General features: G+C 38.2%; 1 protein-coding gene across 6 annotated transcripts in view; it reads left to right on the forward strand.

The window, feature by feature from the left end:
• Nucleotides 1-17,059, forward strand: part of VPS13B (vacuolar protein sorting 13 homolog B) — a 500,947-nt gene that overhangs the window by 450,156 nt on the left and 33,732 nt on the right. For all 6 annotated transcript variants that reach the window (XM_086608763.1, XM_086608762.1, XM_086608766.1 and 3 more), the window contains exons 43-49: nt 2,877-3,038; nt 12,524-12,679; nt 14,014-14,277; nt 14,433-14,516; nt 14,684-14,859; nt 15,369-15,539; nt 16,195-16,396. In XM_086608763.1, coding sequence (XP_086464889.1) covers nt 2,877-3,038; nt 12,524-12,679; nt 14,014-14,277; nt 14,433-14,516; nt 14,684-14,859; nt 15,369-15,539; nt 16,195-16,396 — 1,215 coding nt within the window. The remainder of the gene's footprint in view (nt 1-2,876; nt 3,039-12,523; nt 12,680-14,013; nt 14,278-14,432; nt 14,517-14,683; nt 14,860-15,368; nt 15,540-16,194; nt 16,397-17,059) is intronic.

Consider the following 17,059-nt stretch of genomic DNA (forward strand, 5'->3'; position numbering starts at 1 on the left):
TTTTATTATGTCTGGTTTCTCTACACTCTTTTATCGGGCGAGATTTCCTCACTCTATCCTTTTGCTGATTTTTTTTTTTTTTTGGTCCCTTTCTGCTTACCCTAAAAGGTTCTACTTTCAGACTTTAGCAGCAAATTTGGGATCCGGTTCCTTGTGATGGGTGCAAGGAACTACTGCAGCTCCCCAGGGACCGAGAAGCATGGAAGGTACTCTGGGAAAAATCTCCTGCATTTACTTCAGGGAGAATAAGAGTTGCCCAAAATCTTGCCTGTACAGTGCATAGTTGCCGTACTGAGATAAAGCATCCCCAAGCTTCCTTGATGATCCTTTCGTCAGCTGTTACAAGGCTTGAGACATCAGTAGCTCACTCTCAAGCCTGGCAGCATGGAGCAACTCCTTATTATGCAAATCTCAGTGTTACCTTGGTTAAAACTTTGGAACTGTTATAAAATTGAGCTTAAAATACTCTTTTGCTTAACTCTGAGAAAAGTTGCTTTTAAAAGCAGTGTAGTCTAGTAGCAAATCTAACATTTAAGACTAATGTTTGATGGCAGTCATTCATCAGCACCAAAATATATGCAAGTCTATTAATATTATCCCTGATGGGATAATATTCCCTAGTACAATTTAGGAGTTCTGTGGATGCCAAAAACTCAAGACAAAAAAAAATGAAGCGTGCTAAATTCCCTTTTCCCTTCAGAAAATTCAGGAACCTACAGTCTGCGTTAACTTTGTTTGACAGTAATAGTCAGGTAAAAAGTAGAAAGTTCACCATCTTCTGGTGTTGTTCTTCCAGTCTGTGCGTAATCAGCAAGAAAATGTATTGGAGTAAAAAATTTTCTTAAAGTCCCCTGGGGTTATGTCTAGGTTTGACTATAAAAACATGCTGAGCTCTATGGATAGTAAATCCTCCCTTTTAAAAAGAAAATTTTGCAAAGCTGTAACAGGAAAATATATATTTTTGTGGTAGACTTATGGGTACATGGGTATGGCAGCTTGACAGTAAAAAGTCATAGATCCACCACTAGAAAATGCCAAAATAAACTCTGCACTCTGAAGTGGCAGTGTAAATGTCAGCCTTTAGCACACCCAGATCTGCTACTGAATGTGATACAGAAATAGTGCCTGTAATGAGTTTTACTGCTTAAAAAAAGTGAGAATTTTCTTATGCTAGCCTGACTGTTGTTTCACAGAAGATACCTGATCTTATGCAGAATAATTCATGAGATTTGGAGAGAAGCTTTAATCTAAATATTCTCATGCTTCAATACTCCTAGAGTGAATAATTTTTTGCACAAATGCTCCCAGTCAGCCATTCTGACATTCAGTCACAAAAAGAATCACAACCTGCCTGTAGACGTGCACCCCAGGTTCTCCTGAAGTTAATAACGGCAGAGAACATGCATTCAAGGGTGTTAAGTTGGACATACCTTGCACACTTCACTTTTCAGAAAATCTATTCCACGTGTATTGCGTAGCAACATGCTACGAGCAATGTACCAAACTCTTTTTCATGGATAACTAAGGATCCGTAGGGATCTATGAAGAAATAGGTTTTTTCTCTCTCTTGCTTGATCTCTGAATTTCTGCAGGCTTCCAGGCACATTGTTATCAAAGAACTAGAGACCCATATGATCATAGACAGAGGAGGTGCTAGCTTTTTTGTGTCCATTTAAGAGGTCCACTGAGAGGGCAAGGAGGGGAAACAGAATCAACTCTCAAAGACCATGGAGGTCCCATAAGTTAGAGAAAATGTCATGGGAAGAAAGGATGAGAAAAGAGCAGCTGGGCTATATTGTGGAGAGGAGGGAACCCACCAACAATAAATAATTGTCAAAAGTGTGTGCTAGGAAAGATGGGTCAAAAAGAGGTAATGAAAAGCACAAGAAGGTGAATTATTTATGTTATACCCATTAAATTGCATGAAGGCTACCCAAATGTTGCTTTCTTGGAGTAATTGTTATGAGGCCTAGATGGTTGCTTGTAAGTGGCAGGTGCCAGCCCGGTAGTGACTAGGACAGAAATAGGAGAGGTGATCTGCAAATCAAACTGTCAGACACACTTCTCTCCTGTATAAGGGATTATAGTTTGTGCCTTCAGAAGACCTGTAGCTCTGGTAATTTTTTATGATTATCATACAGTCTCATTGTGTCAACAGTGTGACAAGCAGCCAGGTGAAAAGCAGAAAGAGAGAGACAGAAGGATGCTGCAAGCAGGAGAAAAAGTATTGTAAAATCTAAAATGCTTTTAAAACCTACGACAGTTTATGATTTTTCCTATTAGACTGTCAAAGTGCATGATACATTTTCAAACTAGCCTCATGGAGCTGTGAAAATACTCTCCCTATGTGTCCTGCTTTTTCTTTAGTTATTCTTTTAAGTGTTGTGGTATCAGGAGAGGGAGATGAGAGTCTGCTGCTGCTGACTCCACAGCACCATTTCAAAGCAGAAGCAGCAGCTGGGGAAGAGGAAGTGCAGCTTGTTGGCCTGAGAGATCAGTTGTCAAGCATGGAGAAACCTCTCCACGCCTCTCCACTCAGCCTGTCATGTCCCACCTGCCCTATGTGACATGTCATTTCCCACTGAAGGGAGTTTTGTTGAAGTCTTTTGCATAATTTAGGAAGTTTATTTTTTACGTTCATTTTAAATGTTGAAGATTTGCCTTATAGAAACATAAAGTAAAATATGTTAAGTCTTAGGATGTATTTTATCAACCCAAACACCAGTTTGCAGAGAGTAGAGTACTATGAGACCACAGCTAACAGCAAGAGATCTTGAAGCATTTCTGTGTTGTAACAGTCACCACTGGGCAGGCAGCTGCCAAATGTCTTGCAATTAATCTGATGCTTACTGGCTTTCGTATCCCTTTCCTTTCAGAACCAATGCCCTGAGGCAGAGGAGTTGGTCTTCAGCCATTTCGTGATCTGTAATGACACACAAGAGACACTGCGGTTTGGCCAGGTGGATACCGATGAAAATATTTTGCTGGCTAGTCTCCACAGTCACCAGTACAGCTGGCGCTCGCACAAGTCCCCGCAGGTATGTCAGAATCAGAAACAGCCCTTCGAATGCAGCAATTGCTAAAGCTGACTGGTGGCTTTATGCATTGATTCCTCGGTTTTCTCTATGGTCTCGACCATCTCTAATGCTCCGGTTCTTTCAGGAGCCACACACTGGGGCTGCGTCAGAGAGAAAAGGTAAACAAAGAGTGAGGAAAGCCAGAAGTGTTTAGCAGTTACTCGAGGGTGGGACTGGATGTGTATGACCGCTTTCTGTAAAACTAAGCAGTTGTGGAAACTGAAGCTTCTGAAAAAAAGCAAAAGAAGATCACTTGCCAGGTTTTTATAACTAAGTGATCAGTGTCTGTTTTCTGTGATGTACATTAGAGGTTTGGGGAATTTTTTTAATGAATTGTTTTTACCAGAAGCATCTGTTCACTGAAATTGTTTGCAGAACAGGGTCAAACTGGACAAATCTCTCAACTCAGCATGTGCTTGCATTAGAAGAGATTTTAAATTGTCAGAAACACCTCACTTATATAGTTTAAATAATGCAGTTTCTGTTTCTTGGGTGGTTTTTTAAGGATAAACACTGAAACAGAAATAAAATATTTTAAAATTATCAACAGAAGCTATTTCAATGAAACCACATTGTTGGTTTTCTTGGGTGATGGTGAAAAATGGACTTTTCATCTTGATTCAAGATAGTGCAAGAATTTAAATCTGAAGAAGTGTTTATGAGACAGCAAAGAAATTTCTTCTCTCTTTTTGATATATAACCAGCTCCTGCTGAGTGGGAGACTAGAGACTTGTGCCACTTCACTTGCTGAGCAGCAGTCCTGTGCTGAAGAGTTACTTAAATTTTTACAGATCCTAGGAGAAGTTTAGTGGATGGAGGTTCCTAACTCCTCTAGAGCCTTGGAAAATACCAGCCTTAGCATGTCAGAAAGAAAGTGAAGTTTGGATGGTAGTTCTAAACAGGAGCTGTGCCCACTTTCACTGCTGACAAGTTTCAAGTTTCACTGGGAAGCAGAAATGGCAAATTTACTGTGTTTTTTGTTCATATGTCAGTTGGTGGATATGCAAAACTACTGAATTTTACATGAATGCGGTAATCTGTGCGGAGCAAATTCAGCCAGAGTAAACAGTTGCAGTTGACACTGAAGTCAAGGCATAAGTTAAGAGGAAGGCAGGCTAATAAAGGACCGTCTCGCCCCAGTGACAGAAGAGTTGTTATAAACCATGTGCGATGGTGTAATAGTGCACAGAGGGGGACCTTTGGAGACTTAAAGACACTGGAGTACTGTATGTCACTTGTCACATTTTCAAAAAGGACATATGTCTTCTCCTACAAGCAAAAAGCCCGTGATGCCCCAGCCCACGGGCGAGCAACCCAAACGGGTGACTGTGCTCTGTGCGATTGGGCAAGTGTCAGACTGTGAGACAGGATCCTCACTGATCAGGTGACAGTATTCGCATTTGGGGTACTATTAACGTAACTCTCTCTGGTTGTGTGAGGGAGAAAGAACAACCAGGCTTGTCGAAAGCTAGCTAAATGCGACCTGTATTTCATGACCAATTGTCACTTGCTTTTGTAGCAACCACCCAAAAAGTCATTTAAACCTTTTCAAAACACATGGAAAAAGAAGGAAATGCTTAAAGCAATTATAAATCAAAACAGAACTAAGTAAGGCTTTGCTCTTAATGATTTTTTCTTATCCATTTGCTGATTACTTATATAAAATCATTCAGTTGAGAGAATCTTCTTTTTGACCATCATTCTAGATAGTTCTGCTAATGGTGTAGCTCTGATTATGGTGTGTTTCTAATAATGATGTACTTCCGATAATGGTGCGAACTGGAAAGAGTTTTGAAAATTAGGATTATCTCAAGCAAAGTGAAAAGTAAAGGAGTTAAAATTGCAGCTCGTTACTGATGCTTTCTGTCAGTTGCAGCTGAGCTGCCAAAGACCACCAACAATATATATAGCATTAGCCATGCAACACCTGGAGAACTTTAATGTTAAAACATTGATCTTTAGCTTGTCCTTTCTGTCACAGACTTGAGCTGTGCAAAATATTCTGTTTTCATGGCCGCTATGTAACTTTCTTATTAAACAAAAAATAAAACTGTGGGATGAAGGATGGAAAAGTCCAGCAGAAAACCAAATCACACATTAGGAAGAGGGTAAGGTGTCAGTAGGAGCTTCACATTCATTTTTCAGATATTCATTCTTCAGTTGAAAGTTGGTGATGTCAAAGGGTTTCCTTATTCTGTTTTGCTCTGATCAGATTCAGATTCACTGAAGAATTGGGCTGATAAATAGTCAAGAGTGTAATGTTGGATTTCCATGTCCCAGGAGATGGTGAAACTAACAGCTCACTCCTCCTGACTCAACCACATTGCTGGCCAGCAGGCTTTTCTAGTAGAGGGGCTATACCTCCCTTGTCCCAGCCCTTGGAATAATTTCAAGAATATTTCTGCTCTTTTAACATTTTTCAACAGCCATCTCTTGCTGGGAAATTTAGAGACTACAAACTAGCACTGAGGTAATTTCACTGAAAACATATGGAAGCACAGGCTTTCCACACACTGTTGAGATAGAAGCAAATTTTCTTTAAAAAGGTCGGAGGATCTTGGCATCCATCTGTAAGCTTTGTTCATTTGGTTAATGTTAAATACACATCACTGTAAGTTTAGCATGTTTCAGAAAGGCCGTTCATCTAAACAGTCTAAACAGCACAATCCTTTGTCGTTTTAGATGATACAAAATAAGTTCATTTAAATATTATTACAAATGTCATGTAAATTTTTCAACGATTAATACAAATCTTTGAAATGAAAACGACGACTCAGTTCAGACCTCAGGTTGTCCCTATTATACTAAGACACTTTTCTAATTGTTTCCATGCAAAACTATCTAACAGCTTATTATCCAAAGGTCAGAACAATGCCCAAGCATGGACAAACCCTCCGAGTGTCATATTCATGGAATGCTAGATGACTTCATAGTTATGAAATTATTTCATTTCTCATGATAATTCCCAACTTGCCAAGTTAGTGAATTTTAAGAACTCTGAGAGCAGATTGTAAGATAAATGTGAAATAATCCATACTTCTGGAGTCAGGGACTTCCCTCCAGGCATTAGTTCATACTTGACTTACTTGACTTACTCTTGGGGATAAAATGAGTTAGGACAAGGTCTTAGATACCACATTCTCTTACTGGGAAAGAAAACCAACTTGCACAACTTCGACTGGCTCATGTTTCTTGTTACAGAGGCACTAAGAAGCAGCGGTTGCCATGAAATACTTTGTTTAACCTCTGCAAAATGTTTTTTTAGTATGGCAAGGCAGTTCAGTAAAACGAAAATAAATAGTTTTAAAAGGATTGTATTTCTTTCACATTCACATCAATAAAATTCTCCATTTTTCTTTTGCTAATTAAGCATAGTAAGAGATGCAGTAATTGCCCATTTGAATTAACACAAATATATGTATATATCTAAATCTTTTGTAGTAGCAGATAGGTATATAATGCTTTATTTACATTTAGAATTAATTTTAATATTAATGAAGCTACTATAGGCTATAATTTAAAATTCTTCACATTACAGAAAAAGCTGTGGCACACCAACAATTTGGATTTATCATCTATTGATGGTGTTCCTCCAACTGTTTGGCTTAACTTAAAGCTCCTTCCTTCCCTCTTTTTTTCCCAGCCTGAATCTTCAGCATTTCAGGGAACCTAACCTTTCCCTTTTAACTTTCACTGTGATTCCTGCAAGTCTTACTAGTTTGGCTAATATTTCAATAATAAATCTGAGGTCTAATGCTCGCTCCTCTACTCCGTTCCATCCCCCATGTTTTCCTCATATTTCACAAGGTTTTGACCTTCCTTTGGGATAAGACACCCCCAACTATATAGTCCCTTTCAGAGTTGGGCTAAGTCCAAAACTGATGATATTTGAGGCTTTAAGCAGTTCTAGCAAAAGTTGCCAGACCTCGTGAGTTTCTTTTGCAGATTTTAATGAAAGTTAGAGGTCTGTTCGATATCATTAAAAGGGAAGAGAAGCTACATCACTCCTGTGTTCTACAGAAAATACTGGCTCCTGCGTTATTATTGGATCCAGTCTGTGCTCCTTATCTTGATCTTCAAGTTGCTTTGTGGGATGGGCCCCAGTTATGTCAAAGTCATGTTTGTCTCCAAGACAGCTGTGGTTTTTAGGAGAAGAACTGGAGCTTATGATACATAGGGTGAAACTCTGAAGTTAGAAGAGATCAGATCTTCCTAGCAATTTACTCAGAGTTAAGGAATTCTGTCTCACAAGACAGTAGGCAGTCGGAAGATCCCACTAGGGATCACAGAAAATGTAAAAAGCAGCTATTTATGTGAGAGTCCCTGAATGTATTCTGCAGAGATTGTTTGCTTGCAAATAAACAGCAAAAATCTTCCATAACGTGCCAATTATTACTAATTATTTTCCTCACGCTCAAACTTCAGCGGAGTCCTCTGAAGGACTTATTTTGCTTTCTATGGAAAACACAACGTTGCACAAGGCAAGTCTGCATTTAAAGTGGCAGCTCCCATACTTTTCTCCAGAGTCTTCTGGGGTTATGATAACAGCCCATTTTCACTTTTCATTGTCCTTAACTTGAAGCAGCAGGTATAGTGGGTAACAATCAGTTCTTACGTTGATTTGGGCAATTACTTCAATGAGAATGTGGCCAAGTTACTGGTTATAAATAAAATAGATTTATTTCTTATCGAAGTAGGTAAATATACCCGAAACAGCTATGTGCCACTTTATTGGTACTTACATAGAGTATAAGGGAAAATATCTCTATCATTTGCTTTTCTGTTCTTCTGAACATACACTTACAAATTCTTGAATAGATGTTAGTAGTGGTTAGTATGTTAGTAATACCTTCACTGGAACTTATTTTAAGTTTTTTTTTCTCTGATTTTAAAAACCGTGCCTGCAAAGCACAACTTCTGCTAGAATTTTATAAACATACTTTTTGAAGACAGTTGTAGATTTGGAAATATGTTTAAGATCCTCCTCCTTGTTCTCAAAAAAAAAAAAAAAAAAGACTGTAGCCAATTTTAATTTGTGTTATATCTCCAGCAGGATCATAATTCATGGTTATTTATTTCTAAGTTGCCATTCTTTCAGGTATTGGGTTATATAAAGTGTAAGATGATATACAGTACTCTGTGGGTTCAAACTTACAAACTGTGACTTATGTATCAGTTATTATTGAGATATTTTCCTGGTTTATTGTTTAGGGATGTTACAGATTCTCTGCACAACCTTTTGTACTTTACATAATCCTCTCCAGGTCATTTACAGAACACCACCAAGCAAAAAAAAAAAGTTCAAGTATTGATAAATGTATTGTTGCTTTCCTTTGAGATCTTGCGTTCGAAATCAATGGTTGTATTATATTATATGTAATTGACTTTCTAGGTAATACCTTGGGCAGATAAGGATTGATATCATCCATGAATCACATGAACCCTCATAATTTAGTTACTGTTCCTTAACCAAAAGACTTCTTTTTCATCGTCTGTAGAGCTAGTTTGTACCTGCGATGTTCAGGGCTGCTTCAGCGGTTGTGTTGAGGCTCACAGCACCTCCAGGAGCCCCCAAGGGTCAGAGGTTATCTGCCAAGAGGGACCTTTCCCTACTAGCCAGCAAGGGGGTGATGGAAATTACTTTCTCCCATGCTCCGTACTGGCCTTCTGTCTTGCAAGAGACGATGGTGTAGAACTGGTCGGATCTCCCAGGTCCCATGAGAAAATGAAGCCAAACTGAAATTCAAACTGCTTTTGTGGCTGTTGCAGCAGACAACGTGCAGAATGAACATTTCGTTCACTGTTAATCCCAAATACTAATTGGTTTTATTGTTGTAAACCCTAATTCTTGTCGAGGGCCACCCTGTGTCCTGAAAACACAACCAAAAAGTACCAATCATCCTTCTTTAATCTTTCAATTAAAAATTGCTTCAGCTTCAAATCTTGGAATTCAGCTCCCATCTCCAGATCTCCATTTCCTCCATGCTGCTTCATCATCACAGCTTTTATTTTACTCTCATATCTTTTAAAATAACCAACTGCTTCCACACCAGTAACCAGGTCCTCGCTTGATTCCTCCCAGCCTCTCAGATTTAAGAGCAATAACCCGCATTCTTCCCAAAAAGCATTTTCTAGTTTCACTTAGAAGACACATGTAGTCTAACTATAGTGAAACTAAGTTAACTTTGGTAGATCTACAAGCAAAATAGAAATCAAATTTGTATCACTACGCATTTTGAGGGCACAAGCTTTGAATTACTCATACAGCTGGAAAATGCTGCCTTTTCTGGACAGGCTCCATTCTTAGTCTCATTTTTTTAGTCTTCGTGCCTTGTCATATGACACTTAGCTTTATTTACTCAGATCGTATCCTTCACTCACACATCTAGCTGAAAAACTAAGCAAATTTTGAGGAGTGCATAGAAACATTCTGTGAAGAGACGTGATAAAAAATACAGCTTTTCTAGCCATTCACTCCAGCAGGAGCAGCTTCATCTTAGTCTGCCTCTCTGAAGGCAATTTCTTTCCCTCTCAAAACAGAAATCCATAATGGCTCAGAATTACAAATCCAAACCCAAGCAAAGTCTAGTCAAAACAAAAAACTCTGTTTTATCTGTTGATGTTTCCCTAACAGAAAATGCAGAAATCAAATGGTTACACAGACGAGTGCCTATCTTCACATATACAACAGTCTCTTTTAAATTTTCTCTAAGCTATAAATTTCCACTTACCACTGAATTGTATTTGTTAAAATGCTTTTAAAGTCCATTGAATATTTTTTGTACCTTTTTACAATGACTTCTCTTTTCTCCTAATATATGTACCATACTTAGCTGTATTTGTTAAACTTTTTTTTAAGCAGAATGTCTAATAAGTACTTAGAATTTACTTAAAACTTGATAAATGAAAGGGAGCTACATGGCAATTACTGTGAATCTGTAGATGAGGTCAGTTTTAAAACATTAGAGCTCTGCCTTCTTGAGTATCTAACACCATCTATTATGACGTCTTCTGCTAAAATAATGCTAACACCTGATTACTTAATTTTCTAAAATTACTTCAATTTTTATTTCCTGCCATATATCTCTATATCACTTAGTGTCATTTGCTAATTGCTTCTAGCCACGTTTTCCAGCAATCTCACATTTAAATAACTGATTCACCCAGAGATCGCTTTGCGCTTTCATGGGATGCAGTTTCTTAGCTCAAACGTACTCAATTCTTATATCCTTGTCATTAATACAAATATATTAAATATCTTTAAAATAACTTATGAAGGCTGTTCGCTTTGTATGTAGCATTTATCAGTATACAAGCAGTATGTTTATAAAAAAAGGAAATTGCCTATATATTATAATAGCTCTTTTTTATTTTTTCATTCTGAACTGTGAAGTTAAATGCAGACTAATCGTTGTGCTACAATGAAAATTAGTAAGGCAGCATTTGGGAGCTAATGACTGCTCAGGGAAAGCTGAAAGCATGTTCCTTGGGAACATTCAACTCGTGAGCAAAGCTGTTTATACAGGGTGGGAGACATCCTAATGTTGGAGCTACATACAATTCTAATGATCAATTATGGCATTTATATGACATCTATCTTTGGAGCGCACTGTGTTTTGTATGCCTTCTAGCTGAGACTGACCACTTAGTACCTTTTCTCATTATTTGGCTGTCATTTCCAGCTACCAGTCTCTCCAAAGTAAACAGTTTCCTTGTTTCTCTTAGTTTTCATATGTGATGAGATTTATTCCCAGCTGCCTCTGTAAGAAACTGAACTGATTCCAGCCACTGCAGTTGGACTTTTTTGTTTTGTTTTGTTTTTCCGTTTCTGTAACTAATACTTCAGAATCAAAGTGATGTGTTTGTTTATGAGTTTTAGCGTCCCAGTGCACAGCTTCCTTCAACATAGCCTTGACATGAAGTTGTGCCCACGCGTGTGCGCATCCAGATGCATGCCCGTGTGCACACTGGCACATACTAGCCTTTGTGCTTCCAGGGCAAAATAATTTGAATCTGAATGCAACAGTCATCACTCTTGCAAATTCAAAAGCCACCCACTGAATGGATGTTATTGTTCTGTGAATAACTTGTGCTGAGGATACCACAAATTGCAAACAGGCTACTGAGTTGTAATATCTTTGAAAGTTGTTGCTGCGGTTGTTTCTTAAAACAATGAAAAAAAAAAAAAAACAAAAAACCAACCAGCCCTTCACTAAGTCCAACTGGCCAGACCCATGGCCAGTGCTCTCTCTTGCTGGAAACAAATCATGGGAGAACATAACATTTACAAGTTTCAATTTTTGCTAGAGTAAATAATCAAACTTTGGGCCTGATCCTGTTCTCAATTACTTAAATTAATTAATGACAGATGTCCAAAATCAGAGGGAAATTCAACCCTCAAGAGAGAATTCCCACAAGGCCTTTATATAACTGTTTTAAAGGACTTTAAGTGATGCTTAGGCTCTGTGCTGGGCCTCTGCAAAGAGTAAATTTTACCCAGAATGCTTATTGCTTTGATCCCTTATATATAACTCACATCCTTAAGTTTGCACAGCCACAAAAGATCTATACAGAGCTAAATAGCCAGATCTTCAGCTGGCGTAAATTTATGTAACTTCATTGACCTACATGGAACAGTACCAATTTTCACTACTCTGGCTTAAAGAATCTCCATGGGATAGAGGTAAGTGCGTATGGTGGGTAAACGGATGAAAGGCTCTTCAAATGATGAAAGACTATATTGCTCTGGAAGTGATTTAAGTTAAACTGGAAAAAAGCCACTCCTTTTCCGGAATAAATCACCCAGGGAGTATAATTATGCAGTTAAATTTCTTCTCATGCAGTCAAGCTTGAACTTGCCACCACATTTGTGTAAGAAATGAAATGTTTCCCATCTCTCAGCAATATGCTAAGTTCCACATTTAACACACATATATATGTGAGCTGTACAAGTATACGTACAAACAGATTTGCATCCTTCTTTATGTTGAAGGCAAGGGTGTTTGTAATTTTCTGTCTTATTCTGAAGGTCAAAAACTTGGCCTGGACCTGCGTTCCATATCACCTTGCTGGTAGTAAAGAGGGTGGATTTCTAGAACAATTTCAAGGACAGTAAAGAAAAATCTCTTATTTCCTGTTTTATGCTCTCTAGTCTACATAACACTTTTTTCTGCACAGTTGCGTGCTGGATTTTTACCATCCTAAATACACTGTTAAAGCAGGTAATTTACAGAAACGTGTGATGCAGAGCCATCTTACAGTATTGTTGATTCTTCTGTTTGTATCTGAAATCACAGAATCACCGAGTGAGTGGATCGTTCAGAGAACTGATACGCTTAACATTGCACAGAAACTGAGAATATTTCTCTGTCATGGGAATTCCTATCCTACCGCAAGGCTTTTTTTTTCTCAGTTATGTATTGAAATAGTAATTACTTTCTTTCCAGCTGTTACACATCTGTATTGAAGGCTGGGGAAACTGGCGGTGGTCTGAACCGTTCAGCGTGGACAATATAGGGACCTTTATTCGTACCATTCAGTACAAGGGCCGGACAGCATCACTTATTATCAAGGTTCAGCAGCTCAGTGGAGTGCAAAAGCAAGTAAGTATTTGATCCAGTTTGGAAAAAATAACATAAGTAATTTAAACTGTTATCTATTCACAAATTAGTCACATGATTTATCCTCTCCTACTGGGATCTGGAAAAAAAAAAAGCATAACAGTCTTCTGGGGGCATTTTTCAGGAGTTTTTACAACTCTCTTCTTCACTTTGATATGGATCTTAGCGTTTAAAACCTGGATTACCACCACATATTTCACATGATCCAGTAAACGTCCCTTTGCGTGGTTTGTAAGTTCTGACAGTGCTAAGTTACAGAGTCTCTTGCACGTTTTAAGCTCTTGAGAAGCAGAATTTATATATATTTTTAAGAAACTGTTCATATCTTAGTCTGGGTTGTTATTTAGGTCTTTGTATGGTTAAAGGAGAAAGAAGTAATGACCAAATTAACATTTGAAAATGGACTGCTGTGCAGTAACTTTTCACAGACTGTCTTTGTAAAGAGACCTGTAATAACACCGCAGTCATTCTGCCTGCGTTGGCGGAAGCCAGAGCATGTGGTGGACATAACATGTTCAACTCATGGATGTGGCAAAACACTTTATGTTGCGCAACAGAAACACAGCTGATTGGACAAGAACAGTGCCTGGGTCACTGAAAGCCCTGCTGAGACTTTGGTTGGTAGGTTGCAGCTATGGTGTGCACCCTTGCTAATGAAAAGCAAATGAAGATGGTTGTAGCAAGGATACACATGGAATGCTGTTCCTTGGTATAGCTTAGAAAAAGTCAGATATATGCTCTATGGTAAATAATTCAGGTGTGATGGACAGCAACAACTCTGAATCTAATTTGGTCATTTTCTAGGTGAGTGCACTTAAAAAACCGAAATACGGTACAGCCATTTAATGGAATTATAAGCTTTAAAATGGCAAACATACTGGAAAGTCTGGATCACTGAATTGTGATGAGAATATGAGATGTCAGTAGAAACCTTTCTTCTGAAGTATGGCACTGTCTCTGCTCAGAAAGGGCTCATCATTCAGAGACCGTCTCTTAAAATCCAAACCAGAGCTATGTCAGCCGTGGGCAGTACTGCTGAGTTCAGTGGGAACGAAAGTGGATATGTTACATGTTTCTTTTAATCCCGGATACTGCCTTAGCAATATTTCAAGCGTTTTAATGCCTAGCTTTCTATGAAATTGCACACACATTTGGCCAATAAAAATAATGTTTTACCATTCACTGCCTTCAGCAGTGCTTGGGAAAAACTAAAATAGGGAGATTATTCTTGTACAAGTTTTCACTTTATAACTCGATTTTGACCTTTCTTTTTCACAACTGGTTATATACGAGCTGCATATTTTTGTGTGTTTTAGATCCTAATCTGTGGAAGACAGACAGTCTGTAGTTACCTTTCCGAAAGTATTGAACTGAAAGTGGTGCAGCATTACATTAGTCAGGATGGACAAGCTGTTGTTAAAGAACACATCAACTGCCTTGCAGCCAAGCAGAAGTTGCCTTCGTATGTCCTAGAAAACAACGAGCTCACTGAGCTGAGTGTGAAAGCTACAGAAGATGAAGACTGGTCCCAAGACGTCTGTCTAAGTTCTAAACACACAGAGCACAGCACTGTCATTCAGGTATGACTAGAAATAGACATATGGAATATAGCACAAAAAAACGTTTGAGAGATCTGGAGACTTTGTATTTAGATTTCTATTTGATGTGATGAAACATTGAACAGTATCATCCTGAAATAATTTTAGTGTAATGCCACTGATCTCTCTGCATACAGGTACCATCTTCAAAGAGTTCAATTACGTATGTGTGGTGCACAATTTTGACTTTAGAGCCCAACTGTCCTGTGCAGCAACGATTAGTAAGTACATTTAATGTCTCTGAAAGTTAAATGTTTATGCCTTACATGTCATACAATAAATTAAAGACAGAATGACACACGTTAAAGATTTATTAATAGCTTTTTTCAACAGTTGTAATACTGGAATAAAATTAGCTTTAAATTGGTATATTCTTTTCTTTTTGTAGATTCTTTTCAGCCCTCTCTTCATTGTAAGGAGCCATCTTCCAGACCCGATTATCATACACTTAGAGAAAAGAAGTCTGGGACTGAATGAAATGCAAGTGATTCCAGGGAAAGGACAGGAGAAAGCACTGCAAAATATAGAACCGGATCTTACGCACCACCTGACATTTCAAGCCAGGTAAAATACTCTCTTTCCTTGAAAGTGGTTCATTTGTTTGGAAAAAAAAGGGAATAATTTACACTTTAACTTCTGGTGCATGTTTTCCAAGAGTATGAGGTATGCAACATCATACATAACAACAGAACAAGCATACGTGGCCTGAAATGGTATGATGAGAAATATTAAGTTTGGTATAACTATCCTAAGCACATTGGCGTTTGTTTGCTTAAGCAGTCCACACTTTTGTGTTTTGAAAAATAAATACCTAAATGATCTTGAAATGTTTTTTGAGAATACTGAAGAGTTTCTAGGGTGTCAGATGCAAAGGTCATTACAGTGTCATAACAAATTGATGCAGGTCAGTTAATGCTTAGTAACTTGTTAGACATCATAAGTTGATTCATCCATAATTACCTTGAGAGTGTTCCTACTGCAGAGTATACTTGGAAAGCTTCAGTAAAGAAAATGTTAATGCTAATAATGCTTGATCTTGTTGTGTAAGTGGCTGAATCTGTTTTCAATGACAGGGAGGAAGATGATCCATCAGAGTGTGCAGTGCCTATCTCAACCACGCTAATTAAACAGATAGCGACTAAATCCCATCCAGCTGGCGATGTCAACCAAATACTGTCCGAGTTCTATGGCACTGCTAATCCTCCCCAGCCTGCATGGCCCTATAATAGGAAGGATTCAGACAGGTAATTCTTTGCTAAACCTTCTTCATGCGTGTTGCATTGCCTTTTCAAATAAACTGAAATCACATTCAAGAAGACTATATGTGATCAACATTGAATATGTTTTCAGTAATTACATGATTCCCGTGTGTAAGCTGCAGAATCTGTTGCAGGTGGAAAGAAACTGAGGTCAGCCTAGGGGCTGCCCTTGATTACACTGAGAAGATTGCATCAGCAAGGATTTAAAAAATGGAGCTATTTTTGTGTTGTCTTTACTGCAGCTCTAGAGGCTCTTGTTTGTTCAGTAGCTATTTGTTTCACTACAGAAACAGGGAGTTGCTATAGGAGTTGCTGAGAAAGAAATGGAAATGTGATTTTATGACTACAAAAGTCAAAGATTTAGTTCTGAAGGATAATGGTAATTCTATTAAGACGTTTTTTTAATTGACCACATTTAGATTGAGCTTATGCAGTTAAAAGTATGTCTTTATAGCCTATGTGTAGCTAGATCTGTCTGACAGCATCTCAGTATGTTCCAGAATGATAAGGTAAGAGATTGTTTTTCTATTTCAAAACCAGAAAAGCCTTGCAAATTTCTGAAAATGACAGCTTATCATTTGTAATCTAGAATTAATTATTCCTTTGACTTCATCTTTTTTGTTTATTTGTTTTTGAACAGCAACGAACAACTGTCCCAGTGGGATAGCCCAATGCGGGTAAAGCTGTCAGTGTGGAAACCGTGTGTTAAAACTCTGCTGATAGAACTTCTGCCGTGGGCTTTACTTATCAATCAGTCCAAGTGGGATCTCTGGCTGTTTGAAGGAGAGAAGATTGTTCTTCAAGTACCTGCTGGGAAAGTAATTATACCTCCCAACTTTGAGGTAACTTTGCCATTCATGTTTACAGGCACAGTTCTGCTAAACATACTGGTTCTGAAGAATGGTTATTAATCCAAAAGATTCCCACTTCTAGTCACTATGTCTGTTACTCATATGACAAGGAGTAGAAATAACAATAGAAATTTGCCACGCTGACTGAGCCACCAAGTGGGTAGCACAACATACTTCATATGAATACTTGAAGAACAACGTGTCTTAAAGATGCATAGTTAAAAATTGCCTATAAGACACTATGGAAGAAGACCTGAATGCCATCTGATTGAGCAGCCTTCTTTCCTTCCTCCCGGTCCAGCCAATGAATCCACAATGTGAGCATAATATAGCAGCTCAAGTAAATTGCTGTAAGACCAAATAAAGAGTTTGGCCCCAGCTGTGCAGACCTGTTGCTTGGGAAGTGTGTTGACCACCGTAACAAAACTGACAGCCTGGAAGGAACGTTTGGTTTGATAGTGTTTTAGGTCGAGTTGTTTCACAGCTCATATGCTACCAAAAAAAGTTTGATAATGAGACAAGGTGAATTACATATGAGGAAGATTCTTTAGCATGCCTGCTTTCCTGAATTCAGAGTTTTGTTAATGGATCTTCTCACATACCTTAGCTTGACCATTCACCTACTTTTTCATTACAAACCCAATATTCTTTATT

The sequence above is a fragment of the Tauraco erythrolophus genome, chromosome 3 (assembly GCF_009769465.1).
Source record: "Tauraco erythrolophus isolate bTauEry1 chromosome 3, bTauEry1.pri, whole genome shotgun sequence".
Lineage (NCBI taxonomy): Eukaryota > Metazoa > Chordata > Aves > Musophagiformes > Musophagidae > Tauraco > Tauraco erythrolophus.